Source organism: Hyposmocoma kahamanoa, unplaced genomic scaffold, assembly GCF_003589595.1.
Source record: "Hyposmocoma kahamanoa isolate Upper Pololo Valley unplaced genomic scaffold, ASM358959v1 67, whole genome shotgun sequence".
Classification (NCBI taxonomy): domain Eukaryota; kingdom Metazoa; phylum Arthropoda; class Insecta; order Lepidoptera; family Cosmopterigidae; genus Hyposmocoma; species Hyposmocoma kahamanoa.
The window spans coordinates 5,407,164-5,421,722 of record NW_020653855.1 but is presented as its reverse complement, the minus strand read 5'-3'; the positions used below and the strand labels follow the sequence as shown (position 1 = coordinate 5,421,722).

The 14,559-nt window shown below is 37.7% G+C and overlaps 1 protein-coding gene across 1 annotated transcript; it reads right to left on the bottom strand.

Moving 5' to 3' along the window:
* Positions 1-10,355: 10,355 nt before the first annotated feature.
* Positions 10,356-14,327, bottom strand: LOC113232151 (histone-lysine N-methyltransferase eggless-like). The gene is made up of 4 exons (XM_026466788.1): positions 14,314-14,327; positions 13,973-13,984; positions 12,724-12,808; positions 10,356-10,803 (listed from the first exon to the last, which is right to left on the bottom strand). Exons 1-4 carry the CDS (start codon positions 14,325-14,327, stop codon positions 10,597-10,599), a joined length of 318 nt encoding a protein of 105 aa, XP_026322573.1. The 3' UTR covers positions 10,356-10,596.
* Between the last annotated feature and the right edge of the window lie 232 nt (positions 14,328-14,559).

Genomic DNA, 14,559 nt, shown 5'->3' with positions numbered 1-14,559 from the left:
TTGACTCTTCAAAATATAGTGAACAAATGAAGATAGTCTTTAATCCAATGATTTCCAAAAATTCTTATTTTTTGTTTCATTTGTTGGTAAACTTTAAATAATAATAATAAATTCATAATTAATACATTAATAACTATAAATTAATAACTGAATATCGATAATATGCATCCTTACAAGACTATCACAAACAACACTATCTCAAAATAATCGTTAACAACAGTCATCAAAATATACAATACCATCAAGATATATAGATTTTAAGACTTTCGTGGTTATTCACTAAATTATTATCACTAGTATCAGGTTTCTTACCACTGGATGGCGTCCAGTCAACCCGTGACCATGGAGCGTGTAACCGTTCCGAAATATCGGGAAAATAAAAAGAAGTCATACCGTGGTAAGAAACCTGATACTAGTGATAACCATCAAAATATACAAACAAACAGGCAATCTGAAGTAACCGAAGCAAAATTTGGCCAGATTTATGAATAAATTACTTAAATAAGTCTAATTACGTGAGATATTTCGGCTATTGTGAAAATAACACATTGCAATGTAACGTTGTGTTGAAATATTTAGTAAGTCGTAAAACCAAGTATAGTTGTAAGGAAGACTATAATAAACTATTTACCTACTGTAAAGTACTTCCTGTAAAAGCAAAAGCTTAATATCTGGCCGCGATTGAAAACTATTATACAACTGAATTTAAAATTAATGTAACGAACAAGTATACTATAGTAACACTAGGCGAGTACGTGAAAATAAATATGTATGTCCAAGAGTAAATAACTATTATGGTAAAAGAGCAAATAGACATCTCTTGCCAATTATATTTAATAAATTCGTATTTTTGACAGGCAGAGAATTGTTAAGTAAATTCACATTGAAGAAAAAAATTAAAACTTATGCTTCTTGAGAGCGGTTTTGTTAAATGTACTCGTACTAGGTATACTATAGTTTTGTTATTGTGAGTGTAACCTCGCCAACAAACCGCTTTCGCGGTTTGGTGAGATATTATATTATGTTCTCTTGTATGCCTTGTTTGTATGAAATAAATAAATAAACAAAATTCGGTTGTTTTTCGCTTTTTCCAATAATGCCACATCCCTTACAGTAAAAATCACATCGTACCTTTAGAATGAAAGTGACCTAATTCAAAAATTTTACAAAATATATAATATACCGTAAAACGTCTTTAAAAATTATTGTCATATGGTTATTAATCTGGAACTGACACTTTAAAGCGCTCGAATGGCACAGATTCGCTATACCAGTCTTTTTCATTATATTTTAAATTCCACTTCCGCGTTGGTATGTGAACTGCAAATGTTGGGTTGTGCCGTTGGCATTGGGCCGTTTTTTCCGAAAATTATGCTGGAAATGCGGTTACGGTCAATGGATTACGCTATCGAGAGACGTTAACAACTGAATTTTGGCCTATTGTTGATGATATGGATATCACTAATACGTGGTTTCAAGTGCCACAAGTCACACAGCCACCGAAACAATGTATTTATTGCAAACCAAATTTCCCGATCGCATAATTTCACTAAATTGAGCCGTTAAGTGGCCAGCTCGATCATGTGATTTAACACCGCTAGAGTATTTTTTATGGTGTTATATTAAAGACAGAGTCTATACGGACCCAATCGAATCGATTGCAGCCTCAAAATTCGTGAAGCGATGAACATTTTGATGAAAGAATCGACATCTGTGACTGTGGTCGTGGTGGACATTTATCAGATATCATTTTTCATTCATAATTGCCAAACCTTTTTTTAATATAATAAAAATTTGAATCATTGTCATCTAAATTTATTAGGAAATGAAACTATTTTTCCGGATTTAAATCGCGTATATTTGTTTTTTCAAACAAACCAACGTTTCGGGCCCTTTACAGGTCCCATGGTCACGGTTGACTGATTTAAATCCGGAAAAATAGTTTCATTTCCTATGTGTAACAATCGCGAAAACCTAAGAACTCGATATCTAAATTTATTGTTTTATTTTGATTTACAAAACAAAGTTTTTGTTGAAAAACCTTATACAACACGTCACCACCGCTGGCGAAAAAATGACGAAGAAATGGACTTTCGTTCCGAAAATCAATAATTTGTGTACATTTTCCAGGACTAACAATGATATTACCTTAGTACTTTAAGCAGTGGCGGAGTTGCAGTCTTAGCCGCCCTAGGCCCCAGGCCATGTAGTCAGTACAAGTATCCGTTTAGTAGTTTTTGAGTTTATCACGATCAGACAGGCAGACGTAGTGATGTAGTGATTATACATTATAGACATGTACATGTCTATCATTATAGATATGTACATATGTATATTTTATACATCAAATGTACGAAAGCGATGTAGGAAGATTATTGTTATACGATGCGGTGCAGTGCAGCCCGCCATAATGTGCGAGAGCCTTGGTACTTTGAGTTATTTCTTTTTTTGTCACGATTGGCCGCCCTAGGCCCGGGTCTACTGGGCCTTAGGGCAAATCCGCCACTGACTTTCTAGAGTAATTAATTAAATAATGAGATGTGGACGCTCACACAGAAGACTGTGTATAGAATGAGAATCGCACAGAGTCAATGAATGAATGAAAGAGCCATGGAGCGAGTCATGCTCGGCATCAAACTTGTAGATCGAGTTCCGAAATCCGTAGACGGCACATCGAGGACATAGAGAGAGCGGATAACGAGTTTAGAGACGTGGTGAACACAGGAGTAAGGCGATAACCGAATGGTGACCAAGAAACGTGGTACGTCCTGTAGCGAGATGGGTAGACGACATTGTTAAAGTTGTTGATGGGTGAGATTAGCACAGGATCGTGGTGGCACTCATTGCTAGAGGCCTGTACTGATAATGGTGATTTTTTTTTTTTTTTTTTTTGATGTGATGATTATAAATTAATGTAAAAATGTCACAACTTTCTTATTTTGCGTTTTCCCAAAAAGTTAGAATTTTATATTGGATTGGATACTTTCATTTTAAAGGTAATCAACTTTGACACTAGTGTCGTATTCCAGAACTCTACTCAATGCTCAAATCAGGACTTGAGCAGACTTGAGTATGATTTCAAGCACTGGAAATACGACCCTAATGGCAAGGACTTGAGTATGATTTTCAGTGCTCACTGCAATACTCAAGTCCTGACTTGAGTATTGAATAGAGTTCTGGAATACGACCCTTAGTGCGTTTGTGCACTGCATCCGATTCATATTAGTTCCGAATCCGCGACTATACAAATCTAGAAAAATCGGACCCACTTCGGATGTCACTCGTTCACTAAGTCTGGGGGTCTACTCTCGATCTCCGTCCGAAACAATTACTGCCAAATCCCCTGATTTCCCCTGAGATCCCCTGATTCGAATTCGAAAAAACACGAATATCGCTAACCTATAGATAAAATAATCCCTGTGACATTTCGGACCGTCATTTCTCGGGTTCGGAGCTGATTCGGACGTAGTTCGCAAACGCTCGCTCTTAGGAACTTTGGTCCGTTTTTGCACCACAAGCGGCGTAGAGTTAAATTTAAATCTTAGGGCGCTCCCTCGCCTCGAACATTCACCTGTAATGTAACATTCAAGATTCGTTTTCGAGCATTACGTTACAAACTAGATACCTACTTCACCGACAAGCATTCGCCTGTAATGTAACATTCAAGATTCGTTTTTAAGCAATGCATTACAAACTACCTCATTCACTGACGAGCATTCGTCTGTAATGTAACATTCGATTCGGCTCCAAGATTCGATTAGGCTGCGATTCCACCAGAGATGTGCGAGTGCCCGCGAGTGTCTTTGAGTGCCCGCGAGAGCCAGGCGAGCGCCCGTGAGTGCCTTTGGCTTGTGCCTGCGCGTCACTGCGCCCAAGTAACGAAAAGCGACGCGCGAAACCGCTCTCTTTAACCACGCGTCGGCGCGCGATTCCATATTTGCATAACACAAATTTGTACCTTAATAATGGGAAAACAAAGATGAATATGCTATAGACGAAAAACATGACGCGTCCCGACGACGCTTCGACTCTACGCAAGTGTGAGTTGAGTACCAGCTAGTGCCTTTAAGTGCTCGCGAGTGCCTTTGAGCGTCTGAGTGCTCGCGAGTGCCAAAGGATCAAAGACACTTGCTGGCATTCAAAGGCAGTCGTGAGCACTTGCAGGCGTCTAACTTAAGTAAAGACTTGAAAACATTTCTACTATATCTGGTGGAGTCGCAGCCTTACAATCTGAACAGATTGTTATATTACAGGCGAATACTCCCGGTGAAAGAGGCTACCGAATATTACAAGTGTTTCGCAACGAATGCTCGGTTCTCCTCACTCACCGCTGTAATGCTCGCTTTTAAACTTACAATACAGGCGAATGCTGGCAGTGTAGAGCGTCCTTAAGGCCGGCGCAGACTGACGTCGCGGCACGGCACGGCATGTCGAAGCGAGTCGCGGCATGCCGAAGCGCGTTGCGGCATGCCGCGGCACATTCGCTGCGCGCCATTCGCCGAAATCGCCGCCGCACTAGTTTCAAACCTTATTTCAATTAGTTTAATTGTCATAATTCTGTGACCGACGTGACTTGCGGGACGTCTCTGGAATGAAACGGCATGCCACGACGTGCCGCGGTATAATTGTATCGAAATAAAATAATATGAATTTTAACCTCGATGAAATAAGGATAAAAATAACTTGATCAAAAATAAAATCCTTTGCCGTGCCGTGCCATGCCGCGACGTCATTCTGCGCCGGCCTTTAAAGTTCAATTTACGTTGCCGCGAAAAGTAATTGAAGCGAGTACTACCCCATAATAAACTCTGTCAATTATGTAACAAACAAACTAGATACCAGACGCTAGCGACTAACCCCAAGAATGCTTAAGAATTCTCTGGGCCTGTTTTTTTGTTCGTGTCTGTATGGTTTGGACGTTACATAAGCGAAGATGTTACGCGCTTCGTTAAAAAAAATCGATTCTAATCTGTAAATCGAGTTTCAGTGTTAAGCTGTGACATACTATACCATGTACCAACCGTTAAAATCCATTTCCATTGTTCTTATTGAACGTGTTTTAAAGGGAGAATAAATAAAATAAAAAATATTTCAATTAATTTTATTTCTACTTCAGTCCTTGTACAATATTTAAAACAAACAAATTCAATCAAACAAAATTGTTTCAAATAAACAAATAAGTCAGTTCCTTAAAGAAGACAATGTCGTATTTACATTGGAGATTAATTGTTTACAACTTAGGTTTTGCTCATGACAATGGTAACTGGCCGTTTGACGTTTCTAAGGGCGCCTTCGAATTAAACTGGAACTGAGAATACCTAGTAATGAGTCTTGTTTAACATAAAATTATTTACCAATAAACCTAATGATGGAATTGCATTATCAAGTAATCTAGTTACATTCAAAGTTATGTTAAAATTTGACTTTTCAAAATGAAGCGAACAAATCTTTGATCCAATGTTTATATTCGGCAGTCTTATGATTTCCAACCATTCTTTCTTTTTTTTGCATTTGTAGATAATATACTTTAAATAATAATAATAAAAACATCGTAGTAATTATGTTAATAACAGAATATCGATAATATTTGTGCGTATATCGATAATATGCATCTCAAAATAATCGTTAACAATCACCTTCAAAATGTGCAGATAGGCAATCTAAAATAACCGAACCAAAATTTGCCAAGATTTATGAATAAATTACTTAAATAAGTCTAATTACACGAGATATTTGGACTAGTATATGATTTATGGCCAGATAAATAACACATATGCAATGTAACATTCGGTTGATTTTCGCCTTTTTTAATGCCACATCCCTTAATGCTGCAGCGCCGCATTTTTATTAATATCTAATTGTTCTCACTGTCAATATTTTTGTCCATTTTATTACAATTCATTAAAACACTTGGTTTTGACATTTGCCAATCGTAGCTGTACTGTAAAAATGGCGAAATGGACACAGTTGGCATTTAAGATGACGTTACGTATTTTCAATTCTCCTGTTTGGCACAGACCAATGTAATGCTGTCTCTTTTGCCTTACGACGGTGCGCATAAACAGACAATAACATGTTTAAGTTTTCAACGTTAAAATGCATCATATACGTACGACGTCTGATTTATATGTCAATATTATATGTCCTTTGGTTTCCATAATCTAAGCTCAGAACCTACGAAAGCAAGACTTCTTTAGTGCGCAATTATATCTGTGTTAGGTGTTGTGGTTCTCGATATTGAAGAATGGTTGGTCTTTAAACATCGGATCGATTAAAACTACTTATTTCCGTATAGCAACGACTAAAACGACTTTTAAGTCAAACTGTAAAAACTCTATTGCGTGACGCTGGAATATCTGTACCATTTGACGTTTTTAAACGTGGCATAGTTATTAATACCATATGCAAGTAATTTTACAGTTATAAACATTAACAAGTTACACATAGACTCTGTAACAGTGGCAAAGCCAGGTCTTTTAAAATCTCCGTAACATGGGCAGAGTCCAAATGTAACTGGTTTGTACGTAATATAAAACGACGCAGACGTGACATTAAAGCTAAAAAGATTCAAGAGGCAACATTATTTTTCTAATTACCTACGACATGTCACACATACGGTCCACAATTAGTCACGGTAATCCTACGCAAGGTATTAAACTAGGCTCTTACGGTAACGTAACATAATTTTAAGTCTTATGTTTTTAGGAGAGCGGTGTTCATTCAAGTTTTATTCAAAAACCATTTAATTTACAATTTACATTATCGCGGAGCAGAATGAAAACGAATTTTTGTAACCATAGCTTAATGAATTTTATGTGTAACATACAAATTAGATATGATCCAAAAAATAGGTCGCGCGTCTTCCGGAGAATTCTCGGGCTGTCTCGGGAATTTCCGCAACTCTCGTATCTAGTCGCACTTTACCAAATAACATAATTATTATGCAATGTACAATTTCGTCACAAAAAAATAGCTTCCATACAATTTTTAAGTTAATATAATGTCACGACGTTTTACTATACTTCGTTTCAAACCATTTTAAACAATAATAATAAATAACGCACACACTCAACATAGCCCCGCACTAGGGAAACCCTGTGTCGCGGGTGCCATGGACACACACATAGACAACCACAAATTACACCCAAACTCACGAGAGAAATAATTGCAGGCCATACAACTATTTCTCCCCGCCCGGGAATCGAACCTAGGACCTCTGCGTGGCAGTCCGGCATGGTAACCGTTCGGCCACAGAGGCAGAAATAAAAAGTAAACAGTCACTGACCCGATCATAGACGGTTTAGTGATGGCCAATTGTAATGCCAACTACAAATCGATTAATTCATTGAATGAATCGATTTGCTTAATTGAGTCATGCTAGCGATTTTCATTACATAACCTATAAAAGCATATTTAAACTTCCCGAAATCTTAACTTTAAATCCTTACACTTGGATACTCGTTCGATTGCGATGTGACGGGTTGAATTGAAATTTTCGATTTGCTAATTGATTACAAAAACTTTAATTGAACGAACTGAATGTTTTCTTCCGTACAGAACTATGCATTCCAATGACTGATAATGATTTTACGATATTATTCAAATGAGTATTGTTATATCAAGTCAAAATCTTCGAAATATACGTGAGAGTGTTACTTATTCGACTTATTTAGTGGTTGCTGTAGAAATTAAATCAAACCGTTTTGTTTACATTTCGTTTAAAATGGGTTGGAACAGACTGTATCACGATATAGTGCGGGCCAGCCCCAACTCCGCTCTCAATGCGATAGGGGACAGGGTTGACTGCCCCTACATTAGACACTGTTGTGGGCTTCATGCACCAAAATGTATAATTACAGGGTCCGTCCCAAAAGTATCGAACATTTTTTTTGGGAGTGTTGCCGAACGGCGGGAAGCGCTCCGCTTGGCAACAGAAAGTGGTGGGGGGATCTAGCCGATACAGCGCGACCGGTCCCAGTTGGCTCCGAGCACCTGGAGCGGCAGGACGTGCGTTCGCGTAGAGCTCTAAACGACACCTCGTCGAAGTTTTTAAAAGTAGCGCGATGACGGATCCGTTAGAACAGAGGTACGCAGTGAAATTTTGTGTTCTACTCGGCAAAAATACTGTGGAAACCAACGAGATGATTAAACAGGCCTTCAAGGACAAAGCCTTGTCCGAATCCTCGGTCAGGAAGTGGCACAAGATGTTCCGTGACGGAAGGGAAGAGGTGACCGACGAAGCCCGCTGGTCCCGCAGCCTCCCTACAGTCCTGACGTCGCCCCGGCAGACTTCTTCTTGTTTCCCAGCATCAAGTCGAAGCTCAAAGGCAAGCATTGGGGCACAATTAAGGACATCCAAGAAGCTACGACGAGGGCGCTGAAGGACCTACCCGTTGACGTCTTCCAGGGGGCCTTCCGGGCATGGAAAATTCGCCTACAAAAGTGCATCGGTGCTGAAGGGTGTTATTTTGAAGAGTACTAATGTATGGTACCGATAAGTTCAATAAAAGTATTTTTCCTAAAAAATGTTCGATACTTTTGGGACGGACCAGATAAGTTTTAAATGTTTCAATATTAACCCTAGGATAAGTTCTGTATTTACTAACATTATGAGTCTGGTTACTCGAATAAAAATATTTGAATTGAATTGAATTGATATTCAATTATTTTTTGTGTAATTACTCAGACACGGTATGCGAAGGAATTTTCCTTACTATTCGTATTCGTAATTTTTTATTAATAATTGCAGCTTCCATACAGTTACGCAGCAATGTAAATTGAGCTTTAGAATTACAATATTTAATAATAAACAGATATTGATTGCTTATTAATTACGATTATGTTATTTTAATTAAACTAAAAGCTAAACTCCCAAAATGAAGAATATATTCACTATTTCGATTTGGACTTAAAACCGTCCTTATAGTTATAGGCTTAGAGATGAATTTAAAACTTAAACGTAAAGCCTAGCATGCTCGTGTTTATCTATGCTCAAATTTTACAATTCAATATGCTATCGCTTTTCATAGTATAAATAATAATGTGAGAGAAATATTTGTATGGCCTAATACAAATATTTCTCTAGGCCAGGGAATCGAACCTGGGATCTCTGCTGGATGTTTTTAATTATTGACCTACCAACAAATGGACGTTGGGTTCGCGCTAAAAAGAGTCCGCACCTATAGGGCGTTAAAATCGCATACAGAGCGCCAATCGCGCAAGTCTTTGTTTGTTCGACTGGCAGCGCGGTTGTCATTCACGCAGTACTATATATTAAATTGTTAAAAATTACTGCAGTAAAGTGTAAAAACAGGATTTTGTATCATATTTTCACTAAACAAATATATTGTGTTGTACAGTATTTAATTTATATACAAATGAATCGTAACACACATTGCATGCGCAAAAGATGAAAAGAGACCCATTCCGTCAATTTCAAAAAGCTTATATAAACTTTTTAGTCATTTTCAATTATTGGTCGAAACACAAGCGATTGAAATATTTAAAACAAAGAAACTATACAGTCGCTTTGATTTTAATATTTTTACGATGATTTTTTATTAAACGTTTTTTGTAAATTGTTGGTAGGACAACGTTACATCATAAAAATTATATTCTATGTTTTCACTTCATTAATTTCTATCCAAATAACGCAGTCATGGAGTATATAACCAGAACTAGAGACGTCATTTAATTTGTTTCAAAACTATTCTGCCAAATAATTACGGTGACAACTGCTGTCCGATTAGCTAGCCCGAATTGACGAGTGTCGTCAATTGTTTCACTTCAAATCGACCAGAACTTGAGCTTGAAAATTTAAAGATTACATATTTAATATCTAATCACGGATGAAATGTGATTTCGTTTGTTTTGTTATTAGATGTTTTGCTGTTTTTTCCACACCACCGAATGGTACAGCCCCCATATTATCTTTATTACAATAAATACAGAATATTTTTGAAGTCAGTTGTTGGTATTTCAGCATTCTAATTTGTGATTTCAGTGCAAACGAGAGTTGATATTTAAAAGTGATATAAGGCCCATTTGCCTGATGCGTTGCCAGGGATGGAATACCCTTATTTCGTCTCTATTTCTGGTTATATACGATGCGTAGAGTAAACTATGCATTATGGGGTAAATGTCGATGCCTTATTTCTCATACTCGTATCTTATAAATAGTGACTATGAAGGAGATAGCAAAACATTCTATTTATTTTAAATTTCTTATCAAGGGTGTTGATTTGGATACATTACTCTAAGGGTCGTATTCTAGAACTCTACTCAATGTTCAAGTCAGGATTTGAGTATGGTTTAAAGCACTCGAAATCATACTCAAGTCCCTGCCATTAGGGTCGTATTTCCAGTGTTGAGTAGAGTTCTAGAATACGACCCTAAGAATAGGTCAAAGCCAGTGTGTGCCAGCCTGCAAAATTTGTATATACAATCCATTTTTCGCATTTCAGTAACTTTGTGCTTTAAGATACGAGTTTGAGAAGTAAGGCGACGATATTGTAAACAATACAAGTCTAAAAAAGTACAACGCAAAATGTCAAAAGTCAAAATCCAACACTATTTCAAATTCTAACCTTGTCCAATTTACAATAGTCGTCCTCTACAATTAGGCGCCCCGCAGAAGCAATATAGCACCTTGCCGGGCACCGAACCTACGTCGTAATTATAGTTCCACGTTAGCTCTGTACCCGCTCGTATGTTGGACAGGGCGAAGAAAGCTACCCAGGGGAAGCGTGGGTCGTGGGTGTCCACAAAAACGTTTTGCACGAAGACGTTGGGACAGCAGGAGTGCTGGAAAATAATAAAGTATATTAGGCCAGTGTTAAACGTGTAAAATGAACCGGGTAAATCGTGAAATAAGGCTGATCTTCAGTTAATTATTGTAAATTGTATGACAATTAGAATAAGGTTATGATAGGACTGGCATGTTATCTAGAAGAGAATTCCCAAAATTAAATAAAGATTTGAAAAAAGAAACGTAAGACGGAAATCAGAGCAGAGGTTAAAAAAACAATATAAACTTTGATTCACCCTCTCTTAGGGGTTGTTTCATAAAAATGTCATTGTTAAACCTTTATTATATGCATTGATTAATATATATACCAAACTTTCAAGTTTGCAAAGATCATACACAGCCCATAATCTGACCCGGTGAATAGAAGTTTGCGTACAAAAACCATAATAGTTTTAAATTTTGCAGTTATAAACCACTTTTTATTTTATGTAAAAAAATACTGAAAATCTACGGGGACAACATGTAACAGGGCAATAAAGATTTGAATGGTCAATCAGGTACAAAAAAATTCAGAAAACATATCGAAAATATTTAAATCTACATTCTCAGCTTTACACTGGCCAAGTTTCATGATATGTGTGCACGTTTATACGAGTTGCATTCCTACTGCATTTCAACTGCAAAATAGCAGTGAGTGCATCTGCACGCCAACTGCACGCTGGTATCATACTACGGTTGTTGCGAATATAATATTGTCAGCGCAGGGGAAGACATAAATAAGAGTAGTGCTAAATTTTAACTAGTGTAATAAAAACTAGATATTAATAAACAGTACAATGATACGCGTTTAATGTTTATGATTACTAATTGAGTTACTGCCTTTTTCATTCTTATTTTGACCTCCATCTCACCAAATGGAAAGTGACGATGAGGTCAACGATGGAACATGCACACCTAAATAATACCTATACACTCTTGCCTTGAAAAGGTCCAAGTTTTAACGTTTAGGGAATAAGTCTGCAGGCAGGGTATTCCAATCCATAGCCGTTCGCCATGTAAATGTGGCAACATAACGCTTCGTATGAATCTTTAGAATATCCACAACACAGGGCTGAAATCCAAGCCAAGTGGAAAGGGTAAGGCGGAATTAAATCGTATAATTCCATCGCACACTCTCCGTGATATATCCTGTAGAATACCGAAAAGCAGGCAACTTTATGGCGGTGTTCAAGGCTCTGCAGCTTCGCCTCTACTAATTCCGAGTCACCTATAAGCCTCTTCGCACGCTTGTCTGATATACGTGGAGTATTTGTATTGAAATAAAATTAAAAACATTAAAATATGTCTCCTCTTTGTATTTTTAATACACGTAGTTCTAAATGCAGAGTATGTATGTATGAACTTACAAAAATTGACAATTCAAATTAACCTGTGCCTTGGACGAATAATAGGTCGCTGATGATTCGAAGGAAACACATTCGGCTGTTTATCAGTTTATTGCATAAGCGTTACCAACATTCAGTCGGTAGTCGATAGAATATTCACTAGCTGCTTGCAAGCGGGCAACACTTTTGCACAATCTACAGTAGATTGTGCATTTTACTCCATCTTCAAAAAAGACAGTTTCTTTTACTTGTATGAGATTAAGTTATAATGAAAGAAATATATATTATCTTAATTGAGAAGATTACAAGCTTTCCAACAGCACATACATATTTTTAACAGACTTCAAAAAAGGAGGAGGTTCTCAATTTGACTGTGTTTTTTTGTATGTATGTTACGCGATAACTCCTAAGGCATTTGTGAACCGATTTTGAAGATTCTTTTTTTGTTGGTACCTCAGACGTGGTCCTATTTAAATTTAAAGAAAATATGAGGTCGGTTCTTTCAGTACTCTGTACAGTTTTTGGAATTACGATTAGTTGGAACGCAACTCGTATAACAACATGCTTAGGAGTCTGTATTGTTGAACTCACATTGAGATATCTGCCGATGTTGCCTTGAACCTTAGCATCCATAATGTAACACGCCTCATCCTCACCAAAATGCGATCGCACCGATCTGTAAACATTTTACCACAGTGTGAGAGCTGGCAGAGGTGACGCTTGCCTCCTATGGAAGAGATACTGGATTTCATTCCTATTTATTTCAGTATACAAGGTTATTTGCAGAATACAAATATTTATAAACAACCTCGCAAGGCTATGGTAGCAGTAGAGCTGACCGTTTTCTCATGCTCCTACTGGTTTAATAAAAGAAAAACTTTATACTAAAAGTTATTACACAACTTCTGCGTATGTACATGAATGACAAAAATCCACGGATCACTAGATCCCTTTAACTCGTTTAAGTTGTTTCCGTATGTACATTTAAATGACTATATTAATTTTTAAGAGCAACCCCTAAAGTATCTTACTTTAGGGGTTGCTCTTAATAATATTATCTTAGATAATTCTTCTCAGGGGAATCTGCCTTACGAAAGAGCGGTAGAGACGATTTCAAGTGTAATTTTCTTCTTACCTGTAAAGATATTAAGGATCTACGGATCAACTGCCTCTGTGGCCGAACGGTTACCATGCCGGATTGCCACGCAGAGGTCCCAGGTTCGATTCCCGGGCCGGGAGAAATATTTGTATGACCTATATAGAAATATTTGTTTCTCTCGTGAGTTTGGGTGTAATTTGTGGTTGTCTATGTGTGTCCATGGCACCCGCGACACAGGGTTTCCCAAGTGCGGGGCTATGTTGAGTGTGTGTGTGTTGTTATTATTATTATTATTATTATTATATGACTTTTTTATTTTGATATTTTTTTTATTCTAGTTCAGTGAGCTTATTAGATACGACGTCACTATAGGAACATAAGGACATATTAGTCCTCATGCTCCTACCAGTAGGAGCACCAAGTAGGAACTTGAGGAAACGGCCGTAGAGCTTCCTTGAGAAAGAGTCGTCGTCGTTGTCGAAGTACTGCGTTTCGATTTTGAAAGTTTTATTTATTTTTATTTAAAGAAGGAGGCAAACGAGCAGACGAGCCACTTGATGGGAGGTGGTCATCGTCGCCCATAAACATTTGCAACATCAGATAAGCTGCCTACGCGTTGCCAGCCTTTGGGAGCCATGTGAACACGCTTTTTGAAGAACCCCATGTAATAGCGTCAAGATCATTCCACATCTTATAGGTTCGAGGAAGGAAGGAACGAACGAGATGCCCGTGTTGTCTTACAATGACAGGCATCTAAGTTGTGTGGATGGACTCTACTTCTTTGGCTGGAGGTGCTATGGTTAAAACGAGACAGTGGTACCAGTTCGAAAAGTTCCTTAGAGCACTCCCCATTATAAAGACCGTAGAACACATAGAGCAAGCCAACGACTCTCCGTAGGCTAAGGGACTCCATACCGTCTGCGAGTTTGGGATCGTCGACAATACGAACAGCCCTACGTTGGATGGAGTCAAGTGGGTCAAGCTGGATTTTTAGGCTTCTGCCCAGAGATGCAAGCAATACTCCATAAGGGGCCGTACTTGTATCTTATATCTCTATCTTGCTCTCCAAATGACCCCGTAACTGGTCTTCGTTCATGATGTCGACTTCAAGTATCCCAATACTCTTAGAGATGGTAAGGGCAGTGTTCTGTAGTGCGGTTCACATAATCAAACCGTTTAGCAATTTAGTTGTTGAACTGCTTTTTCGAATTCGCGTGTAACAGTCAAAGTTCAACGAGTCCAATTTTAAAGTCGTTCGATCCAAATGTCGTTAAAGCGTATTCTGGTATATGAAACGAACTTAACTAGATTCAAAATTATAAATTATG

Excerpts from the sequence above, each read along its gene's own strand:
- LOC113232151 (XM_026466788.1), bottom strand. Across the intron at positions 10,804-12,723 it reads ACATCGGCAGATATCTCAAT|CACTCCTGCTGTCCCAACGT; the intron begins GTGAGTTCAACA and ends ATTATTTTCCAG.